Source organism: Podarcis raffonei, chromosome 2, assembly GCF_027172205.1.
Source record: "Podarcis raffonei isolate rPodRaf1 chromosome 2, rPodRaf1.pri, whole genome shotgun sequence".
Classification (NCBI taxonomy): domain Eukaryota; kingdom Metazoa; phylum Chordata; class Lepidosauria; order Squamata; family Lacertidae; genus Podarcis; species Podarcis raffonei.
Window position 1 is genome coordinate 16,488,641 of NC_070603.1, and position 23,344 is coordinate 16,511,984.

The following is a 23,344-nucleotide window of genomic DNA, read 5'->3' on the forward strand; positions in this document are numbered from 1 at the left end:
GACTGGCTGGAGCCTTGAGCCCTTCTGCCGCCATCCTCCTCATGGCCGCCAAACTGAGCTTCTCTGCCTGGGGCCTCCCCTCTGCCCTTTGCCGCTGCCACCTCTCCCGCTAGGCCGTACTGTGGTTGCGCCGCTGAAGGACCCAGATGAGATGGGCAGCCTGGTGCAGCCTATGAATTGCTGAGGAGCCTTGAGAGGAGAGCGAGGGCAACCATAGAGAAAGCAGTTCAGAGTGAGGAGGAGGAGGCACGGGCAGGTGTTCAAGGGCTAACCATAGAGGGGGAAAGCGGAGGAAGGACCGCAAGCTCTTCTCCCACAGATTTGTAGTGGTAGACTAGCATAGATGGTCTGATCTGCGGCTTTACTTCGGGCGCTATTTCCCCCCCCTTCCTCCCGCCCCACCTGATGGAATTGAGAGCTGCAGATGGAGCACGAGAGAAAAGATACAGAACTGCAGCAGCATCTTCGTAGCTTGGACTTCGTTTTGCGCAAAAAGTGGTTGCTGCTTGTAGTTATTTAATTGCAGTGTTTCATCAGCTGGTGTCTTGAGCAGCAACCTCTGGAAACGAAGGGCTAAAAACCAGCGCTGCTCTCCCAAATTATCTGGTCCCTTTTAACTTCGTATTTCATCTGCTTGTCTAAAATCCCTTATTTTGGCTGCTGATCCCTTATTTTCGAGGCTGCTGGCCCCTTATTTTCAAATCTGTAAGTTGACAGCTATGGGCTGTGGGGAGAGACTCTGTGTGTGTGTGTGTGTGTGTGTGTGTGTGTGTGTGTGTGTGTGCGCGCGCGCGCTTGCTTGCTCCATGGGGTGGATTCACGTGCTTATCATTAAAAAATAATAATTAAGGGATCCCTTCCCCTTGCTCTCTATTTATTAATTGAAAAGAACTTCTAACTGCTTTCAACGACTACCAAGTTTAGAGGACTCCCCCACTGCTTGTGTGAATCTTTTCAGAGTGAATCATGCCTTATGAATTTGGGATTCATGTCTCATCTTGGAAGTTCAACAGGGGAAATAGCTAAGCAAATTGCTGCTATGCTTAGCGGCAATGCTTTTGTTTAACCCCTGAAAAAGCAGACATATGGCAACCCTACGAGTCCACTTACTACTTTCCCCCTAAAAATGCCACCCCATGAAGCACATTTTCTGTAACAGAAGCAGCCGCTGGAGTTTTGCTATATATGTTTCAAACATGATGTTTTGCATGTAAAGTTTAGCTAGGCGCCCTGGCTCATAATTGTCCTTTTCCTCACCAACAGTCCCACTTCTACCTGGAGTAAAGAATCAAGCATGACTTGTAGGACTCCCAATCTCACCCCTTTAGTGACTAAAAACACCAGATCACACATTAAAACCCCAGATCTAGAATAAATGTGCTCCCAGTCAACCTGTGTTATAGATATATTACATATTGGATTAAATTACACACTGACACTCTGAATGAATTACTATCTAAATTACAAATGCATAAAATTATATCCAGATAACTTCCACCTGGGAATGTTCTGAATCCTACAAGAGAAAAAAACAACAGTTAATGGATAATATAAAATATTATCTATTTCATAATATCAGATGCAGCTAACTTTGCATCGAAAACTAAGGAAATTCCTCTGTTTCGAGGCAGCCTTAAAAATGTAGCAATGCCTTTAAGAATAGGAATGAAATGGGTATCAATTTGAGCTAAGTTGAAAAACATCGAAAACACTGTAGGCCTTATTCACATATCACTTTAAGCCATGGTTCAATAAACTATATTTAGCTTAGTTGTTTAGATGTTCATGGGACCCTGATTGTTTGAGATTAATATTTGCTGATCGTTTGGGACTGCTAGTTGCTGAATTGTAACATACTTCTAAAATGGTGGGTATTTCATTCCTCTCTTGCTACTTTTGCTCATATTGGTTGGTTTAGCATTACATCCGAACCTGGGTTTGTGGTTTAATTTATTTCAAACAGCATTTGTTCTTGGCTTACCTCACATGGTTTGTTTGGGGGAAATATATATGGGACAGCAAGAGTGCAGAATGGAGCTGAACACAGAAACAGAGTCATAATAACTTTGTGCTACTCAACAGTGACCCCTGTAGACTATTCTACGAAGTACCATAACTAGCTCAGACATTTTATATGTTATCAAATACTCCTTTATTTCCGGGGCATGGTTGTCAAAAAGTGATGTTATATACCAGTCACCAGGTCACTTCAAAAAGTGCTGGAAACTGAGAAAAGGGGGCTAAACCCCTCCTTACACAACCCTTTCTCTATCCAAATTTTTGGCTTTTGTCTGACTAAGTCCATACAAGAAATGATGTCTCTAGCTGCTTGTTCTCATTCCTTCTCAATAAATCTGGTTGTGGGCCTTATATTTTGTTTATTCTTTTAATAAAAGCAGCATTTTAGTATGCTGCCTTTCAAATGTGGGGGTGACCTAAGCTTTTGATGCATTCATTTGATATTTTGTGTTGATAATTGAAATGTGGCATTCATACTGATACTAATTATATTCCGTGAATACTACAAAACCTATCTTAAACAGCAATGAAAATAATTCACATATTTAGCCAGACTGTTAACCTATGGTGTGTGTTTGTGTGTAATTACAGACTTCCCAACATGTAGCCCACCATTTATTATTATTATTAGTAGTAGTAGTAGTAGTATTATACTACAACTCCCATCATTCCCAGCCAGCAAGGCAAATGGCCTGGGTTGATGGGAAATGGAGTCAAACAACTTGTAGAGAAGTGTATCATGCCACTCAGAAGCCTTCTAAAACAGTTGGTAAAGGTAAAGGTAAAGGGACCGCTGACCGTTAGGTCCAGTCGCGGATGACTCTGGGGTTGCGGAGCTCATCTCGCTTTATTGGCCAACGGAGCCGGCGTACAGCTTCCGGGTCATATGGCCAGCATGACTAAGCCGCTTCGGGAAAACCAGACAGAGCACGGAAACGCTGTTTACCTTCCTGCCGGAGCGGTACCTATTTATCTACTTGCACTTTGACGTGCTAGAATTAGACCTCCCTACAGGCAGAGTGGGACAGCTTGCCCCAGATGGCAGATTATTAAAGGATTAAAAATTTTTTACTAAACACATTAAAAAGCAGCATAATGTCAGTAATTTAGTTTATTATTATATTTTTACCCAATAATATTTTAAACTTCTGTCTCAGGCACTAAAATGTCTCTCGCCTCAGTTGCACCTCTGACAGAGTGACAGGAAATACCATATTTTTCTGTGCATAGGATGCACCCATGTATAAGACGACCCCTATTTTTTGGAACCAAAAATTAAGAAAACAATATCTTAGGGTTGCCAAAACCCTAAAGTAGAAGTGAAAATCCGCACAATCGGCGACAGCGACAAGCTTTTGACCCTTTGGGGAGGTGATTGCAGCAACCCCCAATGGCCCCGCCGAACACGCACTCCAGCCCGCCCAAGCCAAAATCCTGGACATTACCTTAAAATAAAATAAAAATCTCCCTGGCTGCCCATGTTTTGTGTATAAGACAACCCCCAATTTTTGACGAATTTTTAAAATAGAAAATAACCTTGTCTTATACACGGGAAAATATGGTAGTATCCTCCCACGCCTCTTCATCTCCTAATTGTGTTTCCTAGTGATGTATTTCTCCTAATATGTGAACACATAGATTTCCTACAGGCACCTGGGTGGCCACTCTGAGAACAGAATGTTGAATTAGAGGAGCCATTGGCCTGATCCAGTCGGCTCTTCTTATGCTCTCAGACGCATGAAACCAAAGAAATTACGTTGACTCCTTTTGCACTGTATGAAAATGCTAGAAAATTACTATGAATTATGCAGCTGGTCTTCTTTTATCATTCTGCTAGATGGAAGAATAGAGATTCAAATAACGGAGGGCCACTTACCGAGTCTTGATCTTCTGTAAGGGTTGCTTCCTAATGGAGGAAATGTCTAGTTCCAAAAGTCTAGGGATATCCGGAAAGCCGCATGCCTCAGACCACATCAGAGAGACAGGCTCTTTGGGTCCAAGTGGGATACTAAATTCCGTGATATCCGTCTTCCACAATGATTCTATCTGTTCACCGCTTTGCTCCCTATTAAGAGTAGGAATGCTGTTATACATCAAAGAAAGAAAAGGCTTTGAAGTAAGCCACTATCTTAAAGAAAAGTGGCAATCCATTCCTTATATTTCTAACGTGCAACTAACACCCAGAAGAGAAGAACAACCAATGGGAAGTAATTTTAAACATAGTGATGATCAAGGGAGAGGGCATCTTCTGCTGTTTTTCTATCCTGGTTCTCCAACTTTTCCTGTCCTGAAATAGCTGTTGGGCTACCATTTCATGGGTGTGTAATGAGTAATTTGGATCTCAGTAAGCCCAAACAGTCCAGTGGGCTAGCTGTTTGATCGAGATCTGAAGAAGTAGCTGATTGATGCTGAGATTAGGAGACCCTCCTTTGTGAAGCTCTCCATTGCCTGTTTTGTTTTTTAAAGTAAAAGATGTCCTTTTTAAAAAAGAGGCTTCAGAGACGGATTCTGGTTCTCTTTCTTTTGTATTCATAGAACTTTAGTTTTACATAGATTTGAATGGTCATTATCTGTTGGATATTTGCCCTGAGCCAAGATGATGAGCTATTTTGCCATTGAATAGAGTGTCATTTTAAAAATACTCCTTCTTCTAAAAAGTAGTAGTTAGGTTTCCTGACATAGGGAGGAATACCGCGGAGTGGTATATTAAAATCCCCTAGCGGTATAGTAGCTGCACTGGAGGAATGGCTTGTGTATAAGAAGGTTCAGGAAGAAAGCATGCTTTCTGTGGCTGGTCACGCAACACATTTGCTGTAGCCCCGATACTTCATGTTGCACAACCAGTTTCCTGCTAGAGCAATAGTTGTGTGGATTCTCATATTCAGTTTTCGGTTTTCATTTTCAATCTTTATTCTTGCCCTTAAAGGTAAAGGGACCCCTGACCATTAGGTCCAGTCATGACTGACTCTGGGGTTGCAGCGCTCATCTCTCTTTATTGGCTGAGGGAACCAGGGTACAGCTTCCGGGTCATGTGGCCAGCATGACTAAGCCGTTTCTGGTGAACCAGAGCAGTGCACAGAAATGCCGTTTACCTTCCCGCCAGGGCAGTACCTATTTATCTACTTGCACTGGCGTGCTTTCGAACTGCTAGGGGGGCAGTAGCAGGGACTGAACAACGGGAGCTCACCCCGTCGCAGGGATTCGAACCGCCGACCTTCTGATCGGCAAGCCCTAGGCTCTGTGGTTTAACCCACAGCGCCACCCACGTCCCTAATTCTCACCCTTACGCTAGCGCAAAATTGAATTGGGCCACAGAGACTGCAACTCATGGGAGCTCCCTCCAATAACCTATTATACTGTACCTGATTGTAGCTGAAAATGTTAAATCTTGTTGTTTCTTTGCACAAACCAAGGGGCTTGGGTGGGTTCTGGGCTTCAGGAAGACAGGTCCAATGTTGGGCACGTGTATGCTTTCCCTCTTGGTTCTATCTCCTGCTTTGATCAACAAGGGGCATGGGTTGGTAAGCTGGAGTTTTGCGCTCAAGCGGAGCTGTGCAGAGAGAAAGAGCAGTCAGTTTGTCTGATGCAGACAAAGGTGCAGGGAAGGATCTACCATGCAGCCGGAGGAATGGGGCAAAGGGAGGATTGAGAGACAGAAGCCATCTTACTAATGTTGCTCAAAACACGAGACCGCCAAACAAAGCTCTGCTATTTTCTTGCCCCTGGTTTTTGTGGGATGTGAAACACAAGAGCAGTCAAGTACAACATTCCTAGAGTGAACATGTTTACACATGGGGAGGAATGTTTGTCCAGCCAGCAGGTAAACTTCCTGTTTCCTTCTGTGCTGGGACAGACTTCCTCTGCATGTGACTAGAGGTGGGCGTGGCCTCACCTGTACAGGTAATGACAAAAGCACAGGGCAGGGCAGCCATCTCTCTCTTTTTGACTACATGCATCTGCTTAGCCAAAGATGTGAGAGGACAAAGGGACTATAGTTTCTAGGTATATGTTACTTTTCTAAGCTAAGTCTGCCTTCTGGGATCCTATTGTGAACAGAATGCTGTGTGAGTAAACCTTTTTATACTTTTATAGAAGGCTGTGTTGTGCCTTATCTTTTATGAGGGAATAAGAGGAAAATACCAGAACAGTTATTATAGAAGCTTTAGCGAGCCTGAGCAAATGCATCTGCTGCAAGTTTAAAAACGGGAATGTTACTCTGCTAAATTGTGAACTTGTTAACACAAGTTGGAAAGGCTATAATCAGACAATATATCCTCTCCTGCATCCCTTAACATTCCCACAGTTTTTAGCATCGTGATATATCACCAGCTAAACATCATGATATACCACGATGCCTGAAATAAGGATGGAGCTATGCAGAGGGATTGACTGGCTCCACGGTTTTTCCTGCATCATTATTTTTGCCTGCGTCTGCTCTTGTGGTTCACTGCCCACTGCAGGAGGCAGGGGAGAGTTAAGCTGGCAGACTTAAAACGGGCTGCAGGATTCGAGAGAAGCTTTAGCTGGCTTCACGTTTTTCCCCACATTGTGATTTCTGCATAGCACACACCCAGCCACCCACCCCATGATTTGTGATATATTACCAAGTCGAAAACTATGAAACCAATATCACGATATGGATTTCAAACCAGTTTTGGATGATATCTCAATATATCACTCAGCCCTACCTTTCTCCTTTTATGCGGGATAGAGAATAAGATTTGTTTTTAGACCAAAGACTGAACTGTGGGTTCATGCACTCACCAAGGAGGTATACTTTCCCCCCTGTGACTTTTAGTGGAAAGTTGGTGTGCACAGAACAGCAATTCCCCATGCCCAAATTATAGACTCTGATTTTCCGGCATATACATAGTGAGTTTCCCAAGCCCACTGTGACTGTATCACAAAGCAGAAACTCCCCGCCCCCTGTGAGTGGGAGCCATCATCACACAGTGAGTATCCTTACCCCTGCTGCCACTGTCCACTACTGATGCAGATTGGGTGGCGAAACTCACGATTCATGCAGTGAGTTGCTCACAAGGGATAGGAAATTTACTACGAGGCTCATCATCCCCGGGGTGTCAGGGACTAGGCAGAGGAGAAATGGTGGAGACCACCTTCCCAACCTGAGCCTTCCAAAGAAGAGGAAGAGGAAGACAGTATAGATTTACAACAAGGGGCTGAAGAAGGTTGCAGCTCAGAGGCAGATGAGGGGGAAGAACACCCAGCTGACACATTGTCATTAGAAAGCATTCCAGACCCTCCATCTCCTAGAACACGGCGGGCCTTAAAAGTAGGAGAGCAAAGAGCTCAAAGACAAAGGGCACGTAGCAGCACCCATAGAGGAGGTGATGGTGATGAGGAATGAGGAAGTGGGAGAGACAGGGTGTGTGTGTGGAGATTCATTTGGGACAATGCCATTATCCAAGAGGCTGGGTTCTATAGATTGAAATGAAAAAAGACAGTAAGAGAAACTCATCCTGACATGGGGTGAAAGTAAAACACCAGCTCTGAGTTGTGAACCCTTCATTCTCCTAGGCTCACCTGAGCAAACAAGGCAATCATCCTTTGAAGGCAGCGCCGACGCTGCTTCTCTGCCATCATCTGTTTAACAGTCCAGTGCCCCATAACTCTTTTCTGATGAGCATCTAGCTTGTCTACCATCTTGTACAAAACCTGCATTCTAACACCGTCCTTGGCTTCTTTGGCAACCTCCAACCGCATAAGTAAGGTTTCTCTGTAAATACAGGGCAGGAGGAATATAAATGTGGATAAATCTTTCCTTTAGTACAAAGAAAGCCCAGCAGCTTAGTCCTTAGCCTGAGGGCCCATTCTGGTACTCCCAGCCTCTCTACCTGGCATTTGGAACCACTTATGGATGACCTGGCTATTGAACATTCATCCTGATTGGGCTGCAAGGAGATGATATCATGCTGGCTGTTTAATAAGCATTCATTCTTATTAAAGAGAGCGGGTGGCGCTGTGGTCTAAACCACTGAGCCTCTTGGGCTTGCTGATTGGAAGGTTGGGGGTTCGAATCCCCGCGATGGGGTGAGCTCCCATTGCTCTGTCCCAGCTCCTGCCAACCTAGCAGTTTGAAAGCATGCCAGTGCAAGTAGATAAATAGGTACCACTGTGGCGGGTAGGTAAACGGCGTCTCCGTGTGCTCTGGCACTCGTCACAGTCCTCCGTGTGCCAGAAGCGGTTTAATAATAATAATAATAATAATAATAATAATAATAATAATAATTCTATTTATACCCCGCCCTCCCCAGCCAAGACTGGGCTCAGGGCACCTAACACTGAATATAAATACAGTAAAAACATTTTTTTTTTAAACCAAACAAAGTTGATTAAAATATAAGTTAGAATACAGTTTAAAATGCAGCCTCGTTTTAGTGGTAGCCCATAGATCAAAGCCATAAGTGGAGAAACCATCAAATATTCACCGGGGCCAGCTATCCATGCTGGTCCTACATGGGCCAGCAAAAAGAGCCGAGGGTAAATTTATATAAAAAATCCCATATAAGGGGTTCCATTAAAAAAAAAAAATGAGAGGGGGGGTTAGACTGAGTCCAGCCCAAAGGCCAGGCAGAACAGCTCCATCTTGCAGGCCCTGTGGAAAGATGTCAAATCCCACAGGGCCCTGATCTCCTGCGGTAGGGCATTCCACCAGGCCGGGGCCAGAACTGAAAAGGCCCTGGCCCTGGTTGAGGCCAATCTAACCTCCTTGGGGCTCGGGACTTCCAAAGTGTTGTTATTTATGGACCTTAAGGTCTTCCACGGGGCATACCAGGAGAGGCGGTCCCGAAGGTACGAGGGTCCTAGGCCGCATAGGGCTTTAAAGGTCAAAACCAGCACCTTAAACCTGACCCTGTACTCTACTGGGAGCCAGTGCAGCTGGTAAAGCACTGAATGAATGTGATCCCGCAGCAAGGACCCCGTAAAGAGTCTCACCGCGGCATTCTGCACCCGCTGGAGTTTCCGAGTCAGCTTCAAGGGCCACATGACCCAGAAAGCTGTCTGTGGACAAACACCGGCTCCCTTAGCCTGAAAAGCGAGATGAGCACTGCACCCATAGTGGCCTTTGACTGGACTTAACAGTCCAGAAGTCCTTTACTTTTACCCCATTCTTATTATTTTCGGGGAAGTTAGATGACATTGCATCAAAACAAGTGTTAACCCACCCCACACACCCCAGTCTCCAGTATATTTTCCTGCAACTTTCCTTAGCCCAAACACCTGAACTTTTTGGAAGGCGGGTTTGCAAAACCTCCCAATCAACTGTAGTCGTACAGTTTACTGTTTGTGGTTGAATCCCACCCCAAAACAGCGACAGTCCGGAAGTGTCCTAGGACTTCTCCCAGGCCACACCTCCCAGGCCACACCTCTTCTCCCCAGGCCTTAGCCCACCTTGCTCCATGTCCTCCTCGAGTGTATGGTAACAGTTTGGTAAAACTATAATGAGATATATATGGTGTTAAGTATTAAGATTAGTGGCAGTTCTCACTCAGGGCCACCAGTATGTAAATGAAGGATTGAAAACTGTCGCTCCTGATTGGTTAGCTAGTTGTGAGTTGTTACTGTTTCTTAGTATTATATAAAGCAGCCAGCTAGGCTGCAGTCAGTCTGATTCCAGGAGCAGTTCTAACTGCTGCAATAAAGAGCTGTGAATCCAACAGAGCTGTGTCCTTTGTCCATCTTTTCCACTATTCAACATATATATTTTTAGATTGTTCTTAAAATTATATACATGTGACAACAGCACATCCTTCCAACTGTCCATAGACGGATGACTAGTTCAACTTGTTTTCTGTCGTGCTCTTTAAATATAGTCTGGGGGCAATGTGCTGTCACCACACTGTGCGCCAGTGCTAAGGTTCCCAGTAGCTTCACATTAAGATTTTTAGTCTTACCTGACCTGCTGGAGATGGCGGAAGGCGATGTATTTCCGGAAGAGCAAAGCCAGCCTTTCCACATTGCTGTGCAATGCTTGCTTGATTATCCCTTTGGTGAGGGTGTAGAGTTCTGGGGAGATGCCAGCCTTCCGGACAGCTTCCCCCAACACCTCCAGGTTTCTCCTCTGAGCTTCCACGTTTATCCAGTAGCGCTTCTCTGTGGTGCCGGGTGCAGCAAACTCCTCCGCTTTGGTGAACAGCCTGGGGAACCAAGTGGATTCCAGCTCATAGGTATCCTCGTCAAACTGTGAACTCGGCACGGGGCTTAGCAGGGGGCTAGGAGAAGCATATCGCCTTTCTTTGCGGGGGGAAGCAATCTTATATCGCTTGGAAAATTGATCCAGAATTGCACCTTCCACCACTTTCAGCTTGGGAAGCAAGGCCTTTTCTTCTTTCTGCATCTGCTGCTGCTTCATCTTCACTTTCTGGACTTGCAGCCTCTGCATCTGCATCTGATGGCGCCAGCGGAGCAACTGCTGCTCCCAGCGCATCTCCCAAAGGCGCTCCATCTCCTCCTGCTTCTCCTTCTGCTCCTGCAGCCACCGCAAGTTCTCCTCCTCCCGCTCCTGCTGCTCTTGCCGCAGGGCCTCCATCCGCTGCTCCTGCAGCTGCAGCTGCTCCTGCCACTGGCTCCTCTTCCTCTCCTGCTCCATGTCCTCCTCTTGCCAGAGGAGCTGCTGCTTCTCGTGCCGCTCCTTCAGCTGGCTCCAGCGCCACTGCTCCTCTGCTTGCTTCCCTCGCAGCGCCAGCAGCTCCCTTTTCTCCAGCTGCAGCTGCTCAACCGCCTTCTGCAACAGGTCCTGCTGCTCCTTCTGCTGCTCCCGCTGCCTGGCCCAGAATTGCTCCTGCTCCTCGTTCTGCTGCTGCAGGAGCTGCCAGTGCTCGGCCTGCGCCTGCCACATGCGCTCCTGCTCCTTCTGCTGCTCCTTCTCCCGCTCCCACTGCTGCCGCTGCCCCTCGCACATCTCCTGCCAATGCAGCTGGTATTCTTGTTCCTCTTGCAGCCTGTGGCGTTCCTCCTGCAGCCGGGCCTGTTCTTCATGCAGCCGCTGCTTCTCCTCCTGCAGCTGCTCCTGGATTTGCAAGTACCAAAGCTGCTTTTCTCTGCTGAGCTCCCGTGAGCTATCACTTTCCAAATCTGACTTGCTCTCTTTGCGCCATGGCCCTTTTCCTTTCTGGGCATGCTTAAGTTTTTCTGCAGAAGATTGTTTTGCCAATTCCTTTTCCAATTCCTGCCACGAGACCTTGGCTTGCACATCTGCTTCATCAGGCTGACGTTCTGGAGGTTGTTCTCCTTCCATGGGATGTGAAACCTTGGTCAAGTCTTCTTCCTCCACTTGCAACTGGGGCTCCTTCTCGTCTCTCCACAACTCTTCTTCTTTCTGCTCTTCTTTTTCTTTTTCTTTTTCTTCTTCTTTTTCTTCTTCTTCCTCCTTCTTCTTTCTTTGATGTCGCTGGGACTTGAAGGGCGAGGCCTGTCCTGTTGTCATTTCTTGATCCCATTCCGTCCCAGAGCTGAAAGAGCTACTTGAAGACTCCTGGGACACCACAGGACTGCTAAAGGACAAAGATGGAAGTTTGATTCCCTTCCCATCTTCCTCTTCCAACTCAACCTCTGTGCCCTCTGTGCTCCTTGCAAACTTCTGTTTCTTCCGTCCAGCAGATACTTTCTGCTTCATCAGGATGCATTCATCCAGTTTTCTGTCTATTGCCTCGGAGATCTCTTTGCTTAGTGTATGTGTGAGCTGGGATTTTGCTGACGGCTTCCAGCTGCCTGAGAGACTCCTCTTTAACTTCTCTATCTTCTCATCTAAGCAAGCAAGGATGACCTCCTGAAATTCTTGCAGCCCAGAGCTTGTATCCTGTCCAGGGAGTTCCTCAACAATTGAGTATCTTTGCCTTTTCTGCACAAATGCAGAAGGCAACGTGGGGATTTCTACAGTGAATAGTGCATCCTCCTGGTCTACGGGGCTGCCTCCAGCCTCCTCTGCTGGACCACTGACACGGCCTTCAGGCACTTCTCCTGGAACATCGCCACGACTTTCGGGCTTCTCTTCCTGCACTGTGTCTTGATAGGTTGCGCCCAATTCCTCAAAAATGCTTTTGAGAGCCTCTGCATCTAACACACCACCTCTATCGCTAGCAAGCTCTTGCAGCTTTTTGCCTAAACCACGGATGACATCTCCTGTCTTCTCTGCCCACTTTGGCTGTGGCACACCTGCTGGGCCGCTTCTGCTGGGGCGCTTCTTCCCTTTGGGCCTGCCTACTGTCTCATGGCTTGATTCCTCGGCTTCTCCTGCTTGTGGTGATGAGCTTTCCCCTGGGACCTCTGCGCCCTCCTCCTTCTGGACACCTGGAGCTGTCTCAGGCTCTTGAGTCGGCTCATCGTCGTCAAACTTGACCACCTTCCTCTCTTTGACAGCCTTGACCAATTGCCCTGCCGTCTTTTTAATGGAGAACTTGCGCTTTGTTGGGGGGCTTGGGAGTCCTTCTGCTGGCTCTTGAGATGATTCTTCGACTTCCGCTTCACCGACACTCTCCTTGGTGACCCGTTTGAGAATGGGCTTAGGGGGAGGGCTTTCAGCTGGCTGTTGGGGAGCTTGCTCCCCTTCAGGTTCTTGGTGGCTTTTGCCAGCCAATTTTTGTGGTGACGGCGTTTTCAAAAGGGCTGTTTGTATTTTTTTCCAGGCAGCTGTCCTTGACCCCCGTTTCTTTCCTGCAAATTTGCTAGGTGCTGCTGTTGCTGTTTCTTTTCCAGCAGCTTCTGTGTCTCCCGTTTCGTCGGACGATATCTGTGATAGCTCAGAGGATGCCTGTGACAGGTCTGAGGACGTCGGGCCTACAACTGTCAGTCGTGACAGTCCAGTTTTGCTGTCCCGAGCTCTTACTGAAAGAAACGTCAGAGGTACTTCTGCATCGGAAGGTGTTTCTTGCAGCTGGTCAGGGTCAATGGTTTCAACCGTGGGTTTCTGCTGCCTGGGTGACTCATCAAATGTGCCCCCTTCTTCAACTTTCACACTTATCATTTCTGCAAGCTCAGTGTGGAGTTTTGTACTCTTCTCATAAGTGCCCTTTTCTTCAACTTTCACACTTCTACTTTCTGCAAGTTCAGTGTGGAGTTTTGTACTCTCCTCATAAGTGCCCTTTTCTTCAGCTTTCACACTTCTCATTCCTGCGAGCTCAGTGTGGAGCTTCATATATCTCTCATCTTTCATTTCTTTCTCACCCTTGATTTCTTTCTCATCCTTGATTTCTTTCTCATCCTTGATTTCTTTCTCACTCTTGACTTCCTTCATATCTTTCATACTCCCTGTGGGAAGTTTCTCAGGATTCCTACTTACAGCAGGTCTGAGGGGGGCTTGGCGTGCCACCATTGCTCTCTCATTTGCCTCCTGCAGCTCCCTGTGCAATGCTTCGTTAGTAATCATGAGTGTCTTGCACATCTCTTCAACGGTGTGGACTTGAATTTCCATTGCTGTTTTCCTCTCTAGGGCCGTTCGCAGCTCCCTTTGCAGAGTTGCAACGTGTGGGTCTGGCTTCTTGCTTTCCAAGGCGCTCTCGGTTTCACACTTGATTTTAAGGCTGCGATACTGCTTCCCTAGAAGGCTGTAGGCCTTAGCTAGGTTAGCCACCATGGTTACAATGTACTTGACTGCTGGATGCTCTATTTTCAAAAAAGTCGGAGAATCTACCATTTCTTGCATCATGTTGTTGAGCTCATTAGTGCGGCTGAATGTAAGAGGGTCATCGTCCAACATCCGCTCTGCTGTAATAGGCTCCCCTTCCTGGGGCGCATCGGCCACTTTGTCTCTCCATGTTTTAAACATGGCATTTCTGTGACCTGAAATAATCGAAGAGATAACAAGAAGGCATTAGAGTATACACAAAGTAAAATTAGCCCAGTGATAAAGTACCTCTGGAACAGGAATTGTTGCACAGTGACACTGTGAACTTCCTTATAAATCAAGGGTGGATCTACACTCATGGTTTTTAACGTTAAAAAGGAGTTAAGGAATGATTCCGGTAACCATATAGTCACAAGACGTTCTTTCCTTTAATCTTCATAGTGCATTATAGAAATGTGGCACCAGAGGGCACTGCAGAGCAACCAGAAATCAGGGAGAGAGATAGCGGGGAAAGAAAGCAAAATGAAAACCAAAGGGGACGTTTCCTGTCTTGATGTTTTAGAACGATATTTCTAGTATCATTCTAATAATGAAAAGGCGAGTGTAGATCCAGCCCAATAAAGCTCTCTGTGTTGTCCTAAATATAACAAACATGCTACAGCCACTTGCAATCAGTCTTGTCCCTAAGTGAGTGCAATCAGATAATTGAAGGAGACCATGGTTTAATAAAGCACTTGTGGCCTCCAGAATAAACCAGAAGCATGACTAGTGTCAACAAGACATTCTGCCTTCAGTGATGCAGGCCCAGCTCTGCCAAACTCTCTCTCCACCTAGAAGTTAGACAGGCACCATCTCTGCTGAGTTTCAGGTGCCTAGTTTAAACCATTTTATTTCAGGAAGCCTTTGCTTCTACCACGTTTTAATGTTTCTCGCGTTCTTGTTTAAATTCTTGACATTTTAAATTTCAGAGATTTAAGTTCACGTTTCAAATTTTGTATATTCTAATTTTTTATACTTGTAAGTCGCTTTGAGACATTGAAAAGCAGGATATATAGATAGATAAATATTTGTTTATCTAAAGTAGATGGACAGACATTTTGGGGAAGCAAAATCTCCTTGGAAATAGGCTCCCGAACTCTGTCAGCCAATATGAGGAGCACACAGCTGGCACAGACCATCAAGAGAGCAGGGGATGAGAGAGACCCCTAAACTGAATATGCCACACACAAAATGAACAAGGCTTGCAGCTCTTCCTTGCAAGTGTCTTTATCTCTTTCCCACTAAAACCCCTAGCAACTGCTCCACCCTATGCAAACTCTGATGCTGGCTTAATTGTCCAAGATGACAGAGTTTACTGCTGGGTTCTGACACAGGTTCCTTGAGTTTTGGTGTGCTGTTTGGTTTATCAGTACTTCTATTTCTTTCTTACCTCTCTCGCCCTGACCTAGCCACTGTGATCCACGCGACGGTCACCTCCAGACTGGATTATTGTAACTCGCTCTACGTGGGGCTGCCCTTAAGACTGACCCAGAAACTCCAGCGGGTGCAGAATGCTGCAGCGAGACTCCTTACGGGGTCTTCGCTGCGAGATCACATTCATCCGGTGCTATATCAACTGCACTGGCTCCCGGTGGAGTACAGGATCAGGTTTAAGGTGCTGGTTTTAACCTTTAAAGCCCTATACGGCCTTGGACCCTCGTACCTACAGGACCGCCTCTCCTGGTATGCCCCACAGAGAAACTTACGGTCTTCAAATAAAAATATCTTGAAGGTCCCAGGCCACAGAGAAGTTAGGCTGGCCTCAACTAGAGCCAGGGCTTTTTCGGCTGTGGCTCCGACCTGGTGGAACACTCTGTCACAAGAGACTAGGGCCCTGCGGGACTTGACATCTTTCCGCAGGGCCTGCAAGACAGAGCTGTTCCGCCAGGCCTTTGGCCAGGGCACAGCCTGACTCCCTCCCTCGGCAATCTTCGCGGAGCTCTGGCCCAATAGTGGCCAGTGGCTTGAATTTAATTAATTTTATAATGAATGATTTTAGAGTGTTGTTTGTGTTGTACTTTTGTATTGTTTTATTGTTGTTAGCCGCCCTGAGCCCAGCTTCGGCTGGGGAGGGCGGGATATAAATAAAATTTATTATTATTATTATTATTATTATTATTTCAAGCCAAACATACGTGGGAGTTTTTGCAGTCAAACCTAACAATGCATATCTATGCTAGTTGGTAAATGAAGGAGTTAAGGACCACAGAGTTGTAAATTTCTAGAGGAGACACAGCTAGGTCACACACCCCTCAACCCTGGGGAGGGAGGAAGTACTGTCAATTTCCTGTTCCTCTGCCTTCCCTTTCTCTTCATTTGAACCATGTAAGCAGAGATCATGCATGATGCTGGAGCTCCATAGCCCAAACTGTTGTTGTTTTTGTTTTATGTACTTTGTGTTTTTATATTCTGATTTTATCCCGTGAACTGCCGAGACCTGCAGCTGTAGGGCAGTATAATAATAATAACAATAATACTCCAAGCTTGAAGGGTTTTTTTTGTATTTTGCAACCAATAATACCTTGCCTGTGCTGTTTCTGCTGTAGCACTGAATGGTGCATGAATGAGACCTATGACTGATGTAAGTAAGTATTTAAACTTACTCAAAGTTGTAGTCTATTCACTCCAAGATGGGTAGAAGCAGGGGAGCTCAATTGTAAGTGCTTAATATTCGGATATTTAAAGTTCTAACAACCTATTTCCCATGCTTACAAATGCTACATAGATCTGTGTTTTAAGTTCTGCTAGGGGCTGCTTTGGCTAAAGTCAAACCCTGTGGGTTGGGTTTTTTAAAAAAAATCAGTGGTTTTTTTCTTTGTAGTTCCCCACACATGTGGGACTTCAGGATTAACTGGTATTCCCCAGTTATCTCCCAACAATATAGACCTCTGCTTCCTGATGATGCAACCTCTTTCTCTAACAGATTCATCTCATTTAGGTACCTGACTTCCGTCTCTGCTTAGCTTTGCCTTCTAAAAGTGGGCGGAATAGTTTGATTAGATGCTGAATCTTTGAGTCCATTGCACTGATAAAATTCTGGATTTTCTCCTCCATCTCTTCAATTATGTCATTAGTGGCAAGGACTTTTTCTTCTCGTTCAACCGCTTTCAGCATTTCATCTGGAAATAATGTTTAAACCCAAAGTGAGTCAAGATGGAAACACCCGTGATGTAAAATGAGAAGCTGTCCTTTTAAAAGCAATCTCCAGTTTATCCATCAAATTTAACTGGTTAAACACTATCACCAAGGCCTTGCTTTCTCAGGAAACCAGTCTGCTATAGCCATATCTTTGCATGCAGAAAGGCACCAAGGAGGTTCAGTCCTGGTTTAAAAGATGAGGAAGTTGGTGCTGAGAAATACTTCTCTGCCTGAATCCTGGAGTGTCACAGCTGGCTTAAAAGGTAAAGGGTAAAGGGGTCCAGTCATGACCGACTTTGGGGTTGCGGCGCTCATCTCGCTTTATTGGCTGAGGGAGCCGGCATACAGCTTCCGGATCATGTGGCCAGCATGACTAAGCCGCTTCTGGCAAACCAGAGCAGCGCACGGAAACACCATTTACCTTCCTGCCGGAGTGGTACCTATTTATCTACTTGCACTTTGATGTGCTTTCGAACTGCTAGGTTGGCAGGAGCAGGGACTGAGCAACAGGAGCTCACCCCGTCGCGGGGATTCGAACCGCCCACCTTCTGATCGGCAAGTCCTAGGCTCTGTGGTTTAACCCACAGCGCCACCCGTGTCCCTCAGCTGGCTTAAGTAGCCATTATTGGGCTAGTTCAGTGTTCTTTTTGTGACTTTTAAAACTCTACATCTTAAGTGTGAAGTCTTTGGTCTTGTCAGATTCCTTCCCCCACTTTTAAAACTAGAACCCCAAGATCTAACAACGAGAACTAAATGCAAAAGACACACGATTAGAACTAAATAACAGGGGGTTCTCTCCAAGTATACTCTGAGCCACTCTGGGTACATTTGTTTTCAGTACAATTGCCAGGACTGGAGTGGACTAAGCCCATAGCCCTTTCGCACAAAAGTCTATTCCTGGTTAGTTTTAATTTTCAACAACCCAATTTAGGAGAGGGAAAGCCATTTTGTTGTTGCTATTATAAACCAAATGGGAGCTAGAAAACCTTGCTGCAAGTCACCCACAGGTATATAAGCAGATCCCAATTTTTATACACACTTACGATTGGAGAATTTCATCTCAAAATTCAGACAAGCGACAATTTGGAAAGACAGAAATGCTGCAGTGCTGTACATGTAATGTTTTGTGCAGGTTGGTTCACATGTTAATGTCAACTGAATGTATTCTTCCTCTTTACTAGCTAAGGGTGCCTATCCTCTAATCCAATTCAAAATTGTGACAGCTTCGAAGGCTGCAGTTCTATAGTTTTGGGTAGCTTGTTCAGACATTACTATTCTGTTATGTACTGAAGTTCTCACCCTGGGCCAGCAGGGGGATACTGTAGATAGTTCAGGTCCACATATGCAAATAAGGGATCGAAAGTGACGTTCAGTGATTGGATAGTTACAGAAAATGGTTACTGTTGCGTTGTAGTGGAGCTCTATATAAGCAGGCTGGCTGAACCCTTCAGTTCAGTTCTGTTCTGGCCTGTGAATAAACAAGAGCTGTTTGGAGAATTGCTGTGTAGTCTGATATGTTCACCCACAACCTAACATATTCCATGGGACATTTGGCATTTAGGGCATTTGTTTTTTGGTAGCCTTGTTCCTCCAGCGGCTTTCCCCCCCTTAAATGTGTGTTTGTTGTACTTTGTGATTGTGAGTGTTTCATTGTTAGCTCGCTGGCATACAGACACACACAGTATGAACTTTTTTTCTATCCCACGTGTGTTGACAGCGACTTAAGATTCCTTGCTCCAATACCCTTTTCTAGCTTTCTAGAACATGGGTAGGCAAACTAAGGCCCGGGGGCCGAATCCAGCCCAATTGCCTTCTAAATCTGGCCCGCGGACGGTCCAGGAATCAGCGTGTTTTTACAAGAGTAGAATGTGTCCTTTTATTTAAAATGCATCTCTGGGTTATTTGTGGGGCATAGGAATTCGTTCATTATTATTTTCCCCCAAAATATAGTCCAGCCCCCCACAAGGTCTGAGGGACAGTGGACCGGCCCCCTGCTGAAAAAGTTTGCTGACCCCTGTTCTAGAAGATGGCACTTGCCACAGTATACCCTCCCCTTTCCAGCACCATGGAACTAACGCCAGAATTTTAGCGCCTCCAGCACTGCCTTTAATTCCTGTATTTTGAAGACGCTCTCATCTAGCACGTCATCAATTCCATCCAAAAAATGAGCCCGGCGGCTCGTCTCTTCCCAGGTTTGTGAATGGTAGTAGTCCCTTTCAATCTCAGGATCGAGCCCGTCATCCTTTTTGTAGTGTTCATAGGCCCGATTCACATTGTCCAGAATGCGAAACAGCTTCTTAGAAACATCCTGAAAGCACAGAATTACAATGGATGTAAGGGCAGGACATACTCAGAAACGTTTCAGGAGCCCACTTCTTGGTTATTGAAATATACTCGGAGTCGAGAGTGGATTTCATGCTCTTTATTCAGCTCATAGTGGTGAGGAGGAATGAAAGTCCCCTCAAAGTATCTGCTTTATATACATTATTTACACTATGGGCTGCACGTGATTGGCTAATTCCGGAATTCTCCTGTAGGCCAATCAGGTTGTGGATTCACTTCCATCTGGAGCCAGATTGGGTGGCCCCTGCAGACCAATCATACTGCTGCATTGTTCTAGGACCAATGAGACTGCTGCATTCTGAATCCTATTGTTCTAGCACCGATCAGACTGCTGCATTCTGGACCCTATTGTTCTAGGACCAATCAGACTGCTGCATTTTGGATCCCATTGTTCTAGGAGCAATCAGACTGCTGCATTTTGGATCCTATTCAACTCAGTACATAACAGTTATGTATCTCCTTCCCTGCCCCTGATTGAACCATCCTTGTAGCATTTGCTGGAAGCATTACAGGAAGACATCCTCATTTAGTCTAGCTACACAGTAATGGACCTTTAAGAACCTGTGGTGTTAGTAAATGTTTCACGCTGATCAAGGTTGCCAACTTCAATAAAATATGGGGGAAGCCCAGGTAAGCTCCTCCACGCATAATCAATCACATGACATGGTGCACCCACACCATTTGAGTGACAATGTCCATCAACATTGGGGGCCCCCAGCCCCCTCAAATATTTTATGGGGGGCGTGTGCGAAGACCTCTCTGCCCCTAGGAGTTGGCTCCTATGACTCTGATTTTATCATGGTATGTGTTATTTTTAGCACACTACCCAGTGGGTACAGTATGGAGATATTAATCAGTCTTAGTAAATAAGTAAGTTAGTGGATTATTAAAAAAAAAACTGTAATCAAATGAAATCGCGGGCAAGGTTCGAGTTAAAGGCAGAGGAAGAAAAATGAAAAAGACATAATTGTAACGGAGAAACTTTGTGTAATAGATAAAGATAAAAAGAAAAGGTAAAAAAGGTTTGAGTAAAAGGGACCACCAGGTGGCGCGTTGGAAGATGGCCGACAATAACATCTCTCTGACCCATCGAGGTAATGAAGGGGCTGCTATGGGAAGTATGCAGCCTTCCCCCCCCCCCAGGATATGGGGGGGTCAGTCTTGCCAGCGGTGTTCACAATGCACCCCCGATCCGAGAGATGGGGGTGCTGAACACTTGGCACAAGCCCTCGGTGAAGTCAGCTCTTCCTGATGCCGATTCCAATTAGCGCGTGCTGGTTGCTTCAGTTCGGAATTATAATTGGAGACATACGATTTGAGATAAGACTGAAGCACATACATCAAGTAAAGCTCAACAGATAAGGCTGCTGATTAATGGATCTCTGTGACCGGGAGTGACGGATGGATAAGTAAATCTTCGGATGAATTGCCACTAGGAGACTGTATGTTTGGAACGAAGGGGGGGTGGAGGAAAAGACCCTTTTCTTTCTCTTTGCACAATGTGATAAAATAACCCTTAACCCCAGAAAGAAATAAGATCGTCGCGTTTTTATTAATCATAAGCAGGATTTTAAGAACTGTGTGGGGACGGATTACAACAGGAGAGAAGACACGGTGAGAAAGAGGAAAAATTTTATGACGCAGTTAAAAAATGGCGTCTCACCAAGACAGGCTTGCCGGAGAAAGAAGAACAGGGGGAGGAGAATCAGGACTGTTTGAAAGAGAAGGAGCACTGGAATGCAAGTTTGACCTGACAGAGCCCCCTGATTTATCTGATTTATTTGGCTAGCCTGAGAAAAAACAAAGGGCAGACCGAAGTTTAATTTTGTTTATGGAAGAACTGAACAGAGGCTGTCCCTGGTTTTTGAAGAGTACAAAACCCACACAGAGACGTCAGTTTTCAGTCTGCTTGTGAGAATCATCAGAGATCGCAAAGAAAGGAATATATGATAACAACAAGATGAAAAAGAAAGTAACAAAGGACTATCCAGATCAAACTGGATGGAATTGTCTAATTAAAGCAGTAAAATAAGTGATGCCTGGAGTTATCCGGAATTTTGGACTTGTGCCGAGCTTGATGTATGGGTACCCTCAACAAAATTTAAAATTTGGCTGTATAATTTGGAACTAATGTGATTTGAACAATGTGATGTGATTGGCCTGTTAATAAAAATTATTTTAAAAAATAAATAAAAAGGTTTGAGTAAAAACACTGGAGAAGTGAGGTTGAGAAGTCAGTTTTTGAAGAAAGGTAACTTTGATATGAAGATTATTGTGGAAATGTTTGAAACATTTGCTAAAAATTCTATAATGATAAAGCAATAATTAAGGACTTGTGCCCAAGAAATAACAATATTACTACCTTGGATAGCTTTAAAAGACATGGAAGACAAGCCTATCGGCACCTTTTAGTCACAACGGCTAGGTGGGACCACAGTCTAGATTTAAAGGCATCTTACTTATGAATACCTGCTGCTTGGGAGCAACATCTGGCCCTTCATATGTTGTTGGACTGCAAATCCCATAATCCCCATTGGCGACTATGTGTGTCATGCTCTGACAGCATTGGAAAGGCCCTAGATTTCCCATGACTGTAGCCAATACTTAGCTAGATGGACTAAAGTCCTGGTTCAGTAGAAGGCACTTTCTTATGTTCCTAAGAGGCTTATTGCCTTCCAAGTCTAGCTTACGGGTTTCCTGGAGACATCTGCTTATGCTATTCATATGTTCTTAATAGCTGATGGGAGCCTTTCCTCTTCACATCTCACATTGCAAGGGCTAGAGAGGCATCCAATAAACATAGCTGTCAAGCGTCCCTTATTTGGCGGGACAGTCCCTTATCCCAGCGCCATGTCCCGCTGCTGTCCCTTATTGATGATGTCCCTTAAATAAGCTACTAAGGTAATGGGGCCCTTTCTATGTCCAACTGTCCTGTCAACAACAAATTGTTGCTGTTTTTTGTGTTGAATATATGCTATATGGTAATTTATGGACCTAATAGGTATCTAAAGCCATTTGCACGCAACAAAATATGTATTTTATCAAAGTAATTGTTGATCCCTTATTTTGGCTGCTGATCCCTTATTTTCGAGGCTGCTGGTCCCTTATTTTCAAGTCTGTAAATTGACAGCTATGCCAATAAATACAGCAGGTCTGGTAAACAAGCAAATGAAAGGGCTTAATCTGGCGCATTTGAATCAGTTACCTGCAGAAGCCGGGATTACTCCCATTTCTCCTGTTTTGCCACCCTGACTTTTCTCAAATATAATTATGGGGGGGGGTGAGCAGAATTGTGCTTAACGTGCCAGCAGGAGTCCATGTTGAAAACCTATTGTGAAAGGCTGCACATATTTGACCCCCCTCATCCATCAGCAGTCCCTGCTCCACTACAGAAACTCTATTTTTTTTCTCCAACACATACCTTCTTTGCTCTTTCCAGCTGGGCCAGCTCAATTTTATCCAACACATTCTGCACAGCGGGGGGGACTTCATCGATGGTAGAAATAGCGGCTTCGTTTTTGTAGGTTGCAACATTGCGACCAGCCTGATTGCGTTCGTAATCATTATCGCTTTCATTTCCTGAGTTTCCTGAAGATGATGAAGATTCGGGACCCATGCGGGACTTTTCCCATGCAAGTCCAACCACCTTTGGGAAATCCATGGCTGCAGCACAGAGTAAGGCAAATCAGCTTTTTATACAGGGTCAAGTTGTTCACTTGTGTGGTAGGCTTATTCTTCAAACGGTTTAATTACACCCCCTTGCTGTTGGGGAAACTCATCCCTAGGGGATGAACGGGTTCTGTTTGTGTAGTTGATGTCATAGTTGCCATTCTATGGCTTCTAATCCATGATGTCATCAGGTGCTCATTCGCATAAAAAGAAGCCTCGCGGAACAGAAACTTGTTGTTCTATGTGCTCATGCATGCTTTATATACAAGTCCCAGAATGCATTAGTGTCCTGGAGAGATGGTGGAATTCACTGCTCAGATAATTCAACAGTAGATTATTCCATTCCTCGGCTCTGCCAGATACAAGCTACAAAGGGTTGTCATGCTGTACATGAGCTTTAGAGAGCTACCTCTCAGTTCTAGCACCATTGTTTCTGAAACTCATTCAGAAGTATTCGCTGTAAGGGAATACAGTGGTACCTCGGGTTACATACGCTTCAGGTTACCTACGCTTCAGGTTACAGACTCCGCTAACCCAGAAATATTACCTCAG

At 45.2% G+C, this 23,344-nt stretch overlaps 1 protein-coding gene across 1 annotated transcript; it reads right to left on the minus strand.

The window, feature by feature from the left end:
• Positions 1 to 1,392: 1,392 nt before the first annotated feature.
• Positions 1,393 to 23,071, minus strand: FAM186A (family with sequence similarity 186 member A). The gene is made up of 8 exons (XM_053375099.1): positions 22,545 to 23,071; positions 18,857 to 19,088; positions 16,585 to 16,761; positions 9,936 to 13,818; positions 7,564 to 7,756; positions 5,382 to 5,569; positions 3,896 to 4,084; positions 1,393 to 1,516 (listed from the first exon to the last, which is right to left on the minus strand). The coding sequence occupies exons 1-8, from the start codon at positions 22,782 to 22,784 to the stop codon at positions 1,462 to 1,464; spliced, it is 5,157 nt and encodes a 1,718-aa protein (XP_053231074.1). The 5' UTR covers positions 22,785 to 23,071; the 3' UTR covers positions 1,393 to 1,461.
• Positions 23,072 to 23,344: the final 273 nt, after the last annotated feature.

Bases quoted from the DNA above. Each gene is read 5' to 3' on its own strand.
- FAM186A (XM_053375099.1), bottom strand. From the start codon at position 22,784: ATGGATTTCCCAAAGGTGGTTGGACTTGCATGGGAAAAGTCCCGCATG. The intron at 19,089-22,544 runs GTATGTGTTGGA...CTGTGCTTTCAG, and splicing joins AGCTGGAAAGAGCAAAGAAG to GATGTTTCTAAGAAGCTGTT. The intron at 16,762-18,856 runs GTTAGTTCCATG...CATTATTTCCAG, and splicing joins GGAGGCGCTAAAATTCTGGC to ATGAAATGCTGAAAGCGGTT.